Below are 15,114 nucleotides of genomic sequence, written 5' to 3'. Positions count from 1 at the left end.
GCAATTTTTTTTTTGTACTTTTTTGCTATTTGTGGTTTTTTCACTGGATGCCCAAAGCCTGCACCCTTGGGCAACCAGCATTTGCTCTTGCTGGGTGTCCTTAGCACGGAGCCAGGATCAGCCCCGGGTTACGGTAATCACACAGCAGCTTTTCCAGTCCCCATCCGGGCAGGAGCGCAGGGCACTGACACAGATTGGTCTGACACAAATGCTTTTTGTATGTTGGCAAATAAAAGCAAGGCTGAACTCAAGTGGATGTGAAAAGTGGAAACAGAAAGGAAGTGAATTTTAAAAACAACCCCACCTTGTGTAACACTGCTCTGTCTCTCTCTAAGGAGAGACTGACTTCTCTGCTAGGAAACGTACCGACTCTTTTCTGTATTTTTTTTCTCTATACAGGGTCCACCTGGTCCCAAAGGTGCTAAAGGATCATCAGTGAGTATAGACATTGTTAAACGAAGAGGCTGAGGAGCTCTTATTAAGTGCATAACCTGCTGCGACTCACCCGCATCAGTGACGTTAAGGCAATTAGCCAAAGATGACTGTAGCAACCGCAGCCTTTTCAGGCTGCCTAAGCCCAGGAATGATAATTGGGAAAGGTTTCTGTTGCACACACTGTACTTCATTGAACATCAGTTCAGCAAAGATCATAAGGAGGAATCCAGTGCATAGTCCTTAGGAGAAAACCTACTGCTGTAAAGCGGAGGGTATTAAAAATAGACTGTGAAGCGGGAGGTGGCAAGCTGAAAAGTGAAGAACTTAGTGAGAAATGCGACACTGAAGCAAGCTTCATGTTACAGATCTCCTATGCAGGCAGCTAAAAATTCCTCTTAGGCAACTTCCTGAAGTCTTTTTCCCATGCAGAATTCAATGTTTTATTAATTTTAAGATTTTATTTGATTTATAAAACTGTTGAATTGATTTGGAGAGTTAATGTTTTCATGCATTGGAAGATGCTTCCTTTTCCATAGGAAGCTTAAGCAAAATTTGACTCTTTAACCCCAGGTGTTTGATCTTTTTCTCTTACCTAAGCATCAAAAATAACCAAAACAGACTTCTTGGCGGGGGGGGGGGGCAAGGAGACTCCTCTTATGTGCCTGAAGGGAGAGGAGGAAATTTTTTGCCACGAGACTGTTGAAAGGAATAACGTTTGGGAAGCGATACAATTGACAAGTGCTTTTTCCTGAGTGACTCATATGTTTTTCCCTTGTTTTTTCATCCAGGGTCCAACAGGTCCAAAGGGTGAATCGGGTCTTCCTGGGCCCCCAGGGCCTCCTGTAAGTAGAACCCATTACACGAAGTCTGAAATGAGGTCCAGATTTAATGGGTGTCACAATGTTAGGGAGCAGATTTCCGGCCAGAGATTCAGCATATCAGGGGTCCTAGCAACGGATCGGCATCTCTTAATGGTGCTGGGGAAGAAAGCAGGATGTGAAGGGGGGAGTTACTAATGGGAAGATGGCGAGAGAAGATGGAGCCGGTGTTCAAGCCTGGTGGTTTTCATCAGTACCGTCACGGGTGTTTTACACGTCTAGTGTGTACCTTGTGATGGTGCTTCTCAGCGCTGGTGCCTGCTTTGGCCGTGTCTTCTGTCTCTTCCCCACCAGCAATGCAATGAGAAGGTTTATCTTCTCTCCCCACAAAACAGGGGCCTCCTGGAGAAGTCATCCAGCCGCTGCCCATCCAGTCTTCCAAGAGGACCAGGCGAAACATTGACGCCAGCCAGCTGGTGGACGATGGAAATGCCGACAACTACATGGACTATGCGGACGGCATGGAGGAAATTTTCGGCTCGCTGAATTCCTTGAAACTGGAAATCGAGCAAATGAAGCATCCGTTGGGCACTCAACATAACCCAGCACGTACCTGCAAGGATCTGCAGCTCTGTCACCCCGACTTCCCAGACGGTGTGTCCCGGGACAGAGGGGGTGCGGGGAAAGCGCTGTGGGTTCCCTGCCTCCCTACAAGCGAGCGCAGGAGGAGAAGTAAATTTGGGGAGTGCCTGGCCCTGGTGCCCCACGTGGCCGACAAAGCAGCAGTGTGTAGAGAAGAATGGGGATATACAATGCAAAATAACTATTCCTGTAAGGTCTAATCTGAAATCAGAACATAACCAGTTTTAAAAAAATACATATAAATAGTAGCCTATGACTAAGGTGAAGCATCCCTGGTAGGATGGTTGCTGAAGTGCCTGTCGTCCTTCCCTCACCGTGCCGATTCTTTCTTCCCTTCTCTTCCCTCTCGTGCATCCAGGTGAATACTGGGTTGATCCTAACCAAGGATGTTCCAGGGACTCTTTCAAAGTTTACTGTAATTTCACGGCCGGTGGAGAGACTTGCATCTTCCCTGATAAGAAATCTGAAGGAGTAAGTCCACACAACGTTTTTGTTTTTTTCACCCCCCATATCATGGTGATAAGAGATTGTTTCCTAATATGAATATTCATAGACAGTCAATTTTGGGAGAGTTGAACAATAGCGAGTAAGGATTAAAGATCCAGAACGTTTCTTTGTTATACAACGTTGGCTTCTAAAATAATAAGGAATATGTTTACAAAGAGAATTTCTTTGAGTAAGTCAGATTTAAACCGTGATTTGGGACAGGCATAATAAATGCTAAAACCTTAATTTTTTATTTTTTTACTTTGCTTTACAAAGGCAGAAGCGGGTGTCGGTGCAGGAACCGCGGCTCCCCGTGAGCCTCCTTTAATTCGTTCCTTGTCTTCCCTCCTGCAGCCGGGCTGCCGCTCCGCTGTCTGCGTGCATAAGCACCGCTGATTCCTCTACTCTTACTGTGTCTTCGGGCAGAGCAGATAAATGTTTTATCTCCTGTCATTTTTTCCTGGTGTTTCTTGTGGGTATTAGGTTTCCTAAATGATTGCAACTAGCTTCAGCGCTCTTCCTGGCACCGATGCACAAGGCTGATTAGGTTATTTGTGTAATGATGTGTTTAGCTCAACCATGCTCATCATTTTTGTCCCATATCCATGCACTCTGTTTTCTGGAGCTGCCGTCCCTGATGCCTGGGGACCAGTTCTTGCACTGGCCAAGCAGAAACTCTTCCAAAGCGGCCTGGGGGAGCTCTCAGTGTCACAGTTGTGTTCCAGCTGGGATAAGGTGCAGACAAAGCAGTTCGCTCCAGTGGAAGCCGTTTGCACGCTGAATTTCATCCACCAGAAATATGTGCCAGCGCAGGACAAATAACATGCGACATAAATCTTCCTTGAGTTTTGTTAGGGCTGTTTAAATAGGAGATGGATTTCTTCTCCTTTGCATTAACTTGCCGTGGCTCTCCTCAAAATGTCGACAGCTAAAAAAAGTGGAATCTGCCCATGATTTTACACCTTCTCAGACTCCTGCCACGCTGATTCTGCAAGTGGCTCTTTGGCCCCATCTCATCCACTGTGGAGATGCTCTTCTGACCACTGCGATGCTCCTCAAATGCAAATTGTGCCACGCTTTTGCAATACTGTCATAAATAAGAAAGCGCTTCAGCCTGCCCTTTTTCCATGTAGAGGAATGAAAACAGCTACCAGACCGGCATAAAGTATTGGCTGGGTGGTTTTATTGTAAGGCACAGCAGAGTTTAAGCCATATCCCCTTTCAGTCTGTCCTTAACACAGCAGAAACACACTGACTCGCTTCATGGTTCACATACTGGAAAGGAAGGGACAATCCCAAGACACCCGCATGCAGCTTGGCCGTTGGTTTTGGAGAGATTTACGGCAGAAGTGAGGGAGCTAGTGGGAGGGTGAGGGAGCAGACGGCAGCCACGCTCCTGCCTTGTGCTCTGACTCAAGAAAAGTGATTCATCTGCTTAGACGGGGCTGCCATAAAGGATGCTTTGACAGCTCATTTCTTGTCAAGGTCATCCCCCTGCGTCGCTCCAGGTAATTGGAGCTCCATCATGTGTGATGGTCCAGCACCGACTGCGGAGGATGCAGTGCCTGTGCTGCACCTCATTGCTGCGCAAACACAGGAGGCAGGCAGAGGCTTTTCCTTAATCACGCTCTTTGCCTTTCCCAGCCCCGCAGCATCTGGAGTGACAGCAGCCTTCTCCATCACCAGCATTGCTTTTCCACCCTAGCCCTCCCGTGAAGATGAATGCATCTTTTACCCTTGATATTTCCTTTTTTTTCCCCTTCCATCTTCCCTTTGATCTCTCCTGCCGATAGACCGCACTGCTGGTTTTGCATCCAAAGTACGTAGGAGGCAGCAGTGGTTAGTGCTTAGCAAAGGAGGCTGGTGCCACGGCAGCACCGCGACGTCCTGTGCTGCCTGAGAGGCTGCTGGCACCTTAGGGCTCTGCCGACTGGTCTTGTTACTGGCGTACAGGGATTCAGAAAACATTTTAAAGGAAGTTGGAGAGTTTCAATAAAACATGCAGACTCTGCTTGTGGAACTGAATGTAACTTTTTTTATTTCTTTTTTTTTTTTTTCTTTCTCTCTTTCCTCCTTGCCGTCCACAAACTAGGCTAGAATTACTTCTTGGCCAAAGGAAAACCCAGGCTCCTGGTTCAGTGAATTCAAGCGCGGTAAACTGGTAAGATGCATCTTGGTGCTTTCTGTTTTCTTTAACCCGTGTCATATTTTACAGAGTAAAATGGCTCGTTGGCCCAAAGAACAGCCTTCCACATGGTATAGTCAATACAAGCGGGGGTCTTTGGTAAGTGGCTAACCTCGGCCCTCTAGTCTGAATCAGAGCGCGTCATCTGCTTTGGTATGGCCGGACCTGTTGCACTCTGCATGCTGGACTAATAACCATCACAAGTCGCAGTAAAAACATTTAAGGTGGAATACTGAAAAAGAAACAAAACCCAATGGGGACGCTTTTTTTTTCCGGTCTGCTTGACTGGAAACCTAGGAGCAGGTGCCGAGCTTTGCCCTGCCTTGGATGTGCTGGGGGACCCTGCAGAGCTGGAGCTGTTGCAGGTCTGTCTCCGAGGAGAACCTAAGCAGTTCCCCTTCCCATGACGGCAAGAGCAAACTGGGTGTCCGCAGGCTGCTCTCCCCCAGCAGTGTAACCTTTTCCCGAGAGCATCCCATCCTGATGCTCCAGCCCCGGCGCTGGGCACGGTGCTGAGGCTGTGAATCTGCACGTCTCTGGTCTGGGGCAGGTTTTTTTTTTTTTTTTCAAAGGATGGATTTTGTCTCCCACGCGTGGAGGTGAGCAACACTCCCGTGCCACCCCCGGAGCTTGGGAGATGCGAAGTCGTTGGTTTAAAGGAGGATTTTGAGCCCCGTGCGTTTGCCGAGCCTGGTGGACAGGAATTTGACTTAGTCGCAATTAAGGATTTTTTCAAGGGCGAAGAACTGTCCTAACGTCAAACAATGCTTGGTGTCAGCAAGCAAGATGTAAAACAGAGAAAAAGCTCTGGTATTTTGTCCTGTAACAGGATAGATTGCTCCCACCGAGCCCGAGCCCTGGTCAGGGATGTCAGAGCAGCAAGTGATTAGTGTAAGCCAGGTCTCTTTGCGCAACAGAAATCTCCCATGTGTGTATCAATTCTTGTAGGATTAGCAGGATGCAGCTAATGAGCTCAGTCAAATCAGGAGAATTAAGGAAGAAGGAAATATTCGGTGGATAAAACCAAAAACCTGCCCCTGAAAGCAGGGGCTGCTCTGACACACTGCCCTGAGAGCTGCCTCGTGCGGTCGTCCTCTCCCCAGGGCAGAGGTTTCTTGCCCCAAACTTCCACCTTAAAAGGCAAACAACAAAGAAAATCACCGCGTTGTTTTCCTAAGCCGCATTTCATCGCCACTAAACACGTTTTGCTCTGATTCTGCCCACAAGAAGGATATGGCTTCTGCAGCTTTTCTGCACCACCAAATCAGGCCGTAAAGCCAAGGCTTCAGCCTTGTCGCTCCTTGGAGGGCAACTACTCATAGCTTAATTACAGAGCACTTCATCAGTTAATATTATGAGTACGTCCATTTCTCCATTTGCTCTGCTTTTTTTTCCCCAGGCTGTTTACCAGCTACATTAGAGGCTGAAATGCCAACCTAGAGCTTAGGGCCCCCCCCCTTTTTTTTTTTAAATTGGAATTTCAGTGCTACTTGGAGCCCTTCGTTCCATCTTTCTCTGTTGCCATTTTCTTGCTTTTTTACCTGTCCTGCATTTTCTGTTTGGAAAAAAGCCACCAGCACGTAGAAGACCTGCCTAAGCAAACCACAAAACTGTTAAACACACAAGCCATAAAACTAAAGTTTGATTTTTTTTTTTTTTTAAAAAAAAAAAAGTACCTCTCATTTCACCCCAGTCAGTATTTGGAACTATGAGACTGGTAAATTAGGGAGACATTTGCCTGGATCCAAGATCATTTGAAATCTGTGTGTAGGCGGGTGGGATGAATGAGTTTGAGGTCCCCTCGATGGAGAAGGTTCTTGGTGCCTTTCCACGCAGCCCGAGCGCGGTCTCTCGTGCGGCTGAGCCCGTGGGATCCCCGAAGCCGAGGGGAGGATTTCCACGTGGCTGTTCAGCGCTGCCGAGAGCGCAGGCTGCTGGCGGGGGGGGGCTCCGTATGAATCTCGGTGCTTGCACGAGGCGTGCAGCCGTGACGATGCTTTCTTTTCTTCTGGGGATATCTAAAGTGAGAGGGATGCAGTAAATATGAAATACAAAGAAACCGTCTTGGTGTGATGCTTCTGCTCCATCATTAATCAATGACAGCATACTTGGAGCTGATTTCCTACCATTTCTCCTGATGAAGCCAGACTGCATTTCGAGGGATAGAAGGGTTGCAGATGTTTTCTTCTGGACTCTGCTCTCCTTCTGTGTGTGTTACACCCAATTCTCAGTAGCTCTAACAAGGCTTGCCGCCCATCCTGTCCTGTTATCCTTCACAGCCATATGGCATCTGCCACAGGGAAATACTATCACAGAGAAAACAGGAAAGGATTGATTTTTGCAAAACCTTGTTCCCATGAGCAAGCCTCGTGCATGCAACCGGTTCCCAGTAGCTCCAGTTGCAAAGCTGGGACAGGGCTTTGTGCAATCTGCAGAGGCAGAACAGCAACCGAGACCCCTTAACGAGCAGTCAGGCTCCCAAACCAAGCACTAATTTGAAATTAGAAGAAATAAGATAAATAAGGGAAGTGGGTCCTGCAGATCAGTGGTGCCACGTGTCATGGGGTGTGTGCCACGTAGCTGCATTTCGTGTCCTTCTCCTTCCACGTCCTGGTGGTTTTCTGGTAGCTCTCCTCCCGGCATGCGTGGCTCTCTCATGGTCAGTCATATTTAACTCTCAGGAGGACAGTGCAACGGTATCCTGACAACCGGTTGGTATATTTATTTATTTTTACTATTCTATTTTTTTTTTTTTTAAACTCATGATTTTATTGTCTGGTTATGAATCTCTTCTACTGTTTGCAGCTTGCACCACGACTTGATGTTTCGTGGTACCTCGAAGAACATTGCGCTGTTTGCGTGCCTGTATTGTTCTCCTGGTCGTTGCTAAAGAAACCCGCTGTCTCTAGACGACAGTACTGACCAGCAGCTCTGGTAGCTGGAGATGCCACCTCAAGTACAGTTAGTTTATCCATGCAAACCTGCCGCCCGTTTGCTTCCTTGGTGGGGTACAAGAGAAAATCCCAGAACACCCTGAATCCCCAGGGTGCTAGAGCGGGTTACAATAAATTGTCTTTTGCAGAAATACATTTCTAGACACGGTTCTCCTGCAAGGGAGAAAAGGAGCCTGATGTGCAGGATGGAGCAAATCTCTGTGGCAGCGCAGCTCCGTGTTTCATGATGTGCCCTAAGGGCAGCAAAATAATTTTCCCTTTAGCTGAGCGTAGCCTCGCGGAGCAGGGCAGCACGGAGGCCTTACCGGCAGGAGCAGGATTGCTGCGGGTTAAGTGCAAAGATTGCTTAAAAACAGTACGGTGATGCCCAGGAAAAATATCCCAGTGTGTGCAGAACAAAATACCCACCACGGTCAGAAAATCAGGTCCAAAATGGCAGGAAAATAAAGCCCCAAACCCTTAAAAAAAAATCTACTTTTTCTCCTCTTCAAAAGCTGGAGAAATGTTCTCAGTATTGGCTTAAACTTGAGACACATATCCCCAAATTTGCTGAGCACCGCACATTTTTGCAGCCGGGGCTGAAATCTCCCTTCCTTTCTCCTCCTGCCCTGCGTTAGCCTTGGGGTTTTTCTTTTAGCTCACAACCAGCAAGAGAGACAAACTGCCCTCGGCAGCCGTGCCCTGGCCGCAGGAGGACAGCCCCGCGGCAGGAGCGGTGTCTGCACCCCGGCGGGGCCGTGAGACCGAGCCCCGTGCGCAGGGAAATAGCGACGGGCGAGCCTGGTGGTCCTCAGAGCCCCCCCAGACGTGTTGCGTTGCCCCTCACTGCCCAGTGTTTCCCCTTCTCCGCTTCTCACAGCTCTCCTACGTGGATTCGGACGGGAACCCCATCGGGGTGGTGCAGATGACTTTCCTCCGGCTCCTGAGCGCTTCGGCCCACCAGAACATCACTTACAACTGCTACCAGTCCGTAGCCTGGCACGACGCCACCACCGACAGCTACGACAAGGCCATCCGCTTCCTGGGCTCCAACGACGAGGAGATGTCCTACGACAACAACCCCTACATCCGAGCCGCCCTCGACGGCTGCGCGGTACGTGGGCAGAGCCGGATTCGGCCAGTCCCTGCAAAAGGGCTCGGTGCTGGAGATGTCTGTCCCCCTCTCCCCTGCTTGTCCAGCACCATCTGTCTCGGAGCAAATCGCCTCCAAATTTCCTGTGCCCGTTGAGGTAGCTGCCTTGAGGATTGTCCCCAGTGCGGGAGGCACCGAGCTTGCTCTTCCCTGTGCTGGAATACATGATTCCACTCGGGGAAAGCTGCAGCACCTCTAGAAACTAGATTAGCTTGCTTTATTGCTGGCCGTGCATTAAGGAAGGAACCTGCTTAAAACCACTGGTTGCTTTTAAATGTTCCCCCTTGCCTTCGCTCTGACTCCATTTACTCGCACGGGGAGAGGCAAGCGATGGCACCCAGTTCCGTATGAGTTTTGCAGGCTTCGATGATAATTTTTTCCAGTGCTTTCAGGAAATCTGGGAGGCAAAGCATTAATGGTTTGGCATTGGGTTGGTTGGGCTTTTTCTGCGGCACCGCTGCTGCGTGCAGCCCCAGGAGGGCTCTGGGCTGTGCTGGGCGCGGGGGTGCAGCCAGCTCCGGCCCCGCGTCCCCTGAGCTGCCAGAGGAGCCCCAGCACGGAGCTTTGCTTCGCTCTGTGCTTGCAAGTCCCCGCTCCTCCCGGGAGCCGCCTGTGCCCTGGGGAGAGGACAACGCAAAGCAAGGCTTGACCCCACAGCAAGATGAGATGATGCTATGGGATGCAGGAGACAGAGGTCTGCATCCCTGCTCGCATTGCAGATGCAACCTTCAGCATCTTTCTTTCTGTCCCTGTTACCCGGGACTTTTTTGGCCGAGCGCGCAGGAGCAGATGTTACGCTGCAGCCCTGCTCTCCCCGCGCAGCCACGCTGTTCTTCACCTTCGCTTTGGCCGCGGTTTCCAGAGGGGCCCAGCATCCTCCCTTTGCTTCCTTCCATTGGATGGTTCCGGGATTGAGCTCTCAAAAATCTACCCTTAAGCTAAAAATTTGGCAAAGCAGGTGCTGCTTGCGTTTATTTTGAGACCCAGCTTGCTGGTGCAAAAGCATGCGTAATTCTCACCCTCTGCAACTGCAGCGCTTGAAGCCCACGGGACGGAAAGTTTGAGATGTTTGACAGAAAAAGCCTTCCCCATAATTTAAGATGAAAGTGGTTCTGTTCTGGCACACATGCGCTTTTTTACTGTAGGAGCAATGAGGAAGAGCAGGTTAGAATCACTTCTTTTAACACTCTCGCAGAGAGGGAAAGGGCATCCATCCCGCTTCTGGAACCGCTCAGAAGCCGTGTGGGGAAGTTTATCCTATCTCCTGCTAAGGCAACGGGTCCGTGGTAACAAGTACCTTCTGCCTTTCCCTTCTCAAGTCTCAGGGATGCTGCAAGATCCCACCTTGCTCATTTTAGAGCAGATGTGCCTGCTGAAAACCCTTTCGGTTTAAGCGATTTGGCTCAGGTGCCCTGCATTCCTCTCCCTAAGGAGGGATATTTGCACGGAAAGAGGACTGCAGCTCCTTCGAGTTTATTTGCTCGGTTGCTTCTCACAGGCGGCCGTTAGCACAGCCGGTCCCGGTGCCACAACTAAACGACCGTGGCAAGAGCTAACAGCAGGAGAGGCTGCTGGAGCCCCGGCGCGATGGCGGGGCACGGAGCCGTCATCTCCTGGCTCAGAGCTTTGGGCATCACCTCCAAACCAGCAAGTCCCAGTCCTTCCTCTCTGCTAGGGACATTCCTGCAGGCTGTAAAAAGGGGGTAAAATATGCCAAGGGGACTCACTGCAGCCTTGCATCTCCGGTGTTCCTGTCCTGTCTCCGGTACCCTGGCAGGTCATCCCCCCAGAACCACCGGCAGGATGTTTAAGATTGAGCCCCACCACGTGCAAAATGAGGTTGGGCTGCCCGGCACGGCATTGCGGCAGAGGTCCTGGTAGGACCCGCGCTCCGACCATGATTGAGGCTGCTGCAGCCAGCGCGGGCAGATCTCCAGGGCTGATGTTGGGGCCATTATTTGAATGTGTTTTTCCTGATCTTACAGCCCTTTCTCAGTAGCTGTGATACAGCCTATTCTACCGAGGCACACAAATCAGAGGGTAAGGTAGAGCCAAAAGCTGCTCCATAAATTCACTTGTTTGTGCAGCTTTGTATGCCCTCGGGTGCACTTCTGCTCCTCTAATAATTATTTATATTTTGGAAATAACTGTATGGCTACCAGGCACGATAAAAAGACAACATCACCTTGTGAATTCCATCAAACTTTAAATGTGATCTTTTCGGTAGCGCTCGGATAATAGTCAAACTAATATATTCAAATTAAATCGCTCGCATTTGCTCAACAACCCATGCGTGTCCTCGGGGAGGCAAAACAGCTATACCACAGCCACAACAATTTTACCAGGTTCTTGTTCCAGCTCTGAGGTGTGCTGACAGCAGAGTTAGTGTCTTTCGATCTGCGTGGCAGCAGCTGCTTCTGCTCCAAAGTTTGGGCTCAGGACAGTCATCTCAGTGGTCACCATCCCGCTTGGGAGGATGTCTGCTAAATCTGAGGTCAAATGTGCGTTTGGGTGCTGGGTGCCTCTAATTCAGCTCAGAAAATGCCTGGGCAAGGTCGTCACCGTATTCCCAGCTGAGTGGTGAACGCTGATTGATGCTAAGTTGCTGATGTTGGGTTGGAGGCACCCTCAGAGCTCCTCTCTCTCCCTCTTCCCCCCATCAGGCAAAGAAGGGCTATCAGAAGACTGTCCTGGAAATCAACACGCCCAAAGTAGAGCAAGTACCTATAGTCGACATCATGTTCAATGACTTTGGAGAAGCGTCACAGAAATTTGGATTCGAGGTGGGACCAGCTTGCTTCATGGGCTAAGAGCCACCTGAAAACTAGTCTCCAAATGAGCAACCTCGTAACCTCATTGCGCCATTTAATTAATTAAAAAAAAAAAAAAATAAGAATTCCTTGTCACATGCACGTTCTGAAACTGGACAGCGATGGGTTATTTTTTTCCGTTTTGTTTTGTTCCTCGTTTTGCCCGAGTTCCTCAGCGCCACCGGACCCACACGTACCGACTCGCCGACCGAGAGGACCGTTCCCGCGACAGACGCAGAATCGCATGACCGACCGCCGCACGCGTGGCCCGGAGACCTGTCCCCGCGCCACCGCCGCTCCCACCGCTGCCGCTCCACGGCCACCGAGCAGACCCCACCACCATCAAAGACTTCTTCTTCCTCTTCTTCCTCTTCTTCCTCTTCTTCTTCCTTCTTCTTCTTCTTCTTCTTCTTGCCACGAAGCGATACCGAGCGCTTGTCTATAGGTTATTGTTTGTTTGTTTCTAAGGAAAAATGGAAAAAACTTGAAACTCCTATGTTCAGCTTGACGTTGAAGCCCCGGCAGTCCTGGCTCCAATCCAAACCCTGCCGAAGCTCGTCGGAGGCATTTCGGTGACTTCCACGAGATTTGGATCAGCTCTAGCAAGTAGACGTCATGGCCATTTCCAGAATTTTTAATATCTCCATCGAATCGCGTAATTTCTGTGCTTTACAAAATTTAACCCCGTGAATTTGATAGCTAAAAAGTCACACCGGGCATCTCTTTCCCATGTATTAAAGGTGCTTATATTTTTGTATGTTTATAAGTAAATATTTGTATTGTATATTATTTTAAATGTTTAAATGTTTCTGGCTTCAAAACATGCATGTGACCCTGTCTGTATCACAACCTCCACCCTTCCCACCTCCATCCCGGCCAAGCATCCGCCTGGGAACGAAGGCGGCGGCTCAGTCCCCACCTCAGTCCCTGTCTCTTCCCAAGCCCAAGCCTGGCTCTGGAGGGGCTTGGAGTTAGGCTCAGGCGCGAGTTTTTGCAGGATGAGGCCCCAGTGAGCATCAAAGCAGCCCCCTGAGCCACAGGTGCCTTTTGGAATGATTCGCTTGGAAATAAGGAAATTAAAGCCACTTTCTAACAAGATTTCTACACAACCCTGATCTAAAAGCAGGAACTGCTTTGAGTCTTTGCCTTTTTATACACTTGCTTACCTTAGCATACCTGTTTTAAATTAATTAATTTTTTTTTTCCTTCAGCATTCTTTTAAAATACTAATAACAAAAAAAAAAATCCATTCCCAGCGGCAGATTGCAGTGGCAGGAGAAATCCATTTGTCCTCTCCGAATATAAAGTGGGGAAAAAAAAAAAAAAAAGGTGCTTTTTATTTTTACATGTCTCTGTGGTGCTATCTATTTGAATAACTTTAATACAACACTGGTGATACCCTGCCACTGGCCAATCTCCCACCAGCCTTTGCTTTTTAGCCACTTTGAACACAGACTGCAGGCTTTTGCTACAGTCTTTGATTATAAATGCATGCCACCTTCATATTTGTTATGTAGAAGAGCCGCTCGTTTCCTTAATTGTATTGCGGTAGCTTATACGGCCCATGTAGAAAAAGTATTAAATGTGCTTACATCTTTTTTTTCCTTTTTCTTTTCTTTTCCAAGAATATTCATGCATTTTATACGGTGGTAACCATACCGGATTGTACTCAGTCGCTGAATGTTTGTGGTGCTAATTTATGTATTTGTTGGATGTCCTGACGCGATGCTGAAGCCGCGTGGGTGCCTGCCCGCCCAGCGCTCCCGGGAGTCTGCAATTTTCCTGGTCTTCCCACAGTGGCTCTGCCAGGATGGCTTTTTTTTTTTTTTTTTTTTTTTTTTTAAACATGCAGCGTTTTCGGCTCGCAACCTGCTGACACCATCTTCTTTTTTCCATTTGTTTTGTTTGTTTGTTTTCTCCCTGGCCGTTTTCCTTGTTTAGATCTCTCGGCTGGAAAATAGATGTTGCAGGGTGTTGGGTTTTTTTATTATTATTATTTGGCCTGGAGTATTACAGCAACGCTTGAGCCAAGGGGGGTCTTTCACCGTAAAGGAAAAGACATCACATTTACTGTGAAGAAAAGCCTATATATGATGTCTTTTCCCCCCTCCTTCCCAAGGAGAGAGCAGCAGCATCCGAGGAAGCGAGGCGAAGCCGTGCTGGAGGGAGCGGCGATGCCGCGCGGTGCTTTTTGGTCTGGGAGAGCCGTGTCCATCCGTCTCCCTTCTGTTGTGTTCTCTCTTGTTTGTTTTTTTTTTTTTCCCCACTTGGGAGAAAAAAAGAAAAAAAAATAAAGGTGCTACCCTAAAAACTGCAGACTCCGGCAGCAAAGCAGTGAAAAGGAGTGTATAATAATATATAGGAGAATTCAGCTTTTCAGTCACCTTGGCAAGAGCCTTGTTCAGGAGCAGCGGGAAGGTCAGAAAAGGTTGCACGTTCCTCTCTGCAACAGATAAGCCATATGTTGATGTATGTACACACGTGTGCGTCTGTCTAGGTCATGTGATTCTGTTATAAATTTTCATCAAGGGAGGTTTTTTTCTTTTATTTTTCCTTTTATTTCTTTGCTTTAAGAAAAAAAAAATCCTCTGTTGAATTCCACAGTGTTGTAATTGTACTGAGCTCCAAACTGTTCCGATTTCCCCAGACCACTTAGCTACGGTATATTGCAATAAAATTACTACTTGTATTTGCAGACATTCTTTTTGTGTAATTTTATTTCCCTCCTCCCTTAATATATATGACTTGAACAAATGTTGATAAGAAAAATAAAACCTATGGAAAAAAATTTTAGTACATAAGGCCCTCTTTGAAATATAGTGTCAAATGACATATTGTACATTTCTTCAAAGTCCAATAAACATGTCCTAAAATTTAAGTGTAATGCCCATAAGAGCTATTTTTAAATATTTTAAACCTGTGTAATAAAGGAATAAATGTAATAGATTTTTTTCAATAAATCAAGTTTACTGTTTCCACCTAAACCAACGTGATGTGAATGTCTTCTTGAAGTTGATTGCAGCGTGATTTCCCCATGACCCCTCTGCCCAGTGGAGCCCGAAGAGTTCATCAGAGGAGCGGTGAAAGTGCTTAAAGGTAATACATACTGTAAAATAATAAACCAGACCCGTCAGAGGGAGAACTTCCAGGCCTGGAATCTTTTTTTTCTCAGTGAGAAAAATCCAAAATCCAACCCGGGGATTCCAGTGGCTGGGACTCGGACAAGAAGATCGGGTGGCCACCAGCTCTCCACCTTCTCCAGCTCAGCGGCAACGGCGCCCGAGGAGTCTTTGCTTGGCACCGCAGCCTTCGCCTTGCCTGATCTTCTCACCCCAAGGGGAATTCAGGAACCAAACCATTTCTTCAGCTTCTTGGTGAGCTCCTCGAACCCCAAACTCATGTCTCGGCCCCAGGACGTGCTGGGGGAAGCGACGTGGGGGACGCTTAGCTCATCCTTTCCTCCTCACCCCCTGCGGGTTTCACTCCAGGGACGTGCAAGAAGACGACGGCTCCTCTGGAAACCGCTGTAAGAAATTGCATCCGCCTGCCAACACCAGTCACCGGAGCTGCTGGATTTGCATCGCTCTGGTTCTCGGGGGCTTCTTGCAGAGATGATTCGTTTGGTGCTGCTGGTTTGCAGGTTCAAGAAGAT

The 15,114-nt window shown here is 48.4% G+C and overlaps 1 protein-coding gene across 2 annotated transcripts in view; it reads left to right on the top strand.

Moving 5' to 3' along the window:
- The window catches only part of COL5A1 (collagen type V alpha 1 chain), a 156,266-nt gene extending 141,820 nt beyond the window's left edge, over positions 1 to 14,446 (top strand). The window contains exons 60-66 of one of the 2 annotated variants that reach the window (XM_054848417.1): positions 400 to 435; positions 1,224 to 1,277; positions 1,649 to 1,907; positions 2,254 to 2,366; positions 4,474 to 4,542; positions 8,380 to 8,613; positions 11,316 to 14,446. In XM_054848417.1, coding sequence (XP_054704392.1) covers positions 400 to 435; positions 1,224 to 1,277; positions 1,649 to 1,907; positions 2,254 to 2,366; positions 4,474 to 4,542; positions 8,380 to 8,613; positions 11,316 to 11,462 — 912 coding nt within the window. In that variant the 3' untranslated portion in view covers positions 11,463 to 14,446. Of the gene's footprint in view, positions 1 to 399; positions 436 to 1,223; positions 1,278 to 1,648; positions 1,908 to 2,253; positions 2,367 to 4,473; positions 4,543 to 4,596; positions 4,666 to 8,379; positions 8,614 to 11,315 lie in introns of both variants that reach the window. The other variant, XM_054848418.1, reaches the window with a different exon arrangement.
- The last annotated feature ends 668 nt before the right edge of the window (positions 14,447 to 15,114 follow it).

This window comes from Grus americana, chromosome 20, assembly GCF_028858705.1.
Source record: "Grus americana isolate bGruAme1 chromosome 20, bGruAme1.mat, whole genome shotgun sequence".
NCBI lineage: Eukaryota > Metazoa > Chordata > Aves > Gruiformes > Gruidae > Grus > Grus americana.
This window is presented reverse-complemented; position numbering and strand designations above follow the sequence as displayed.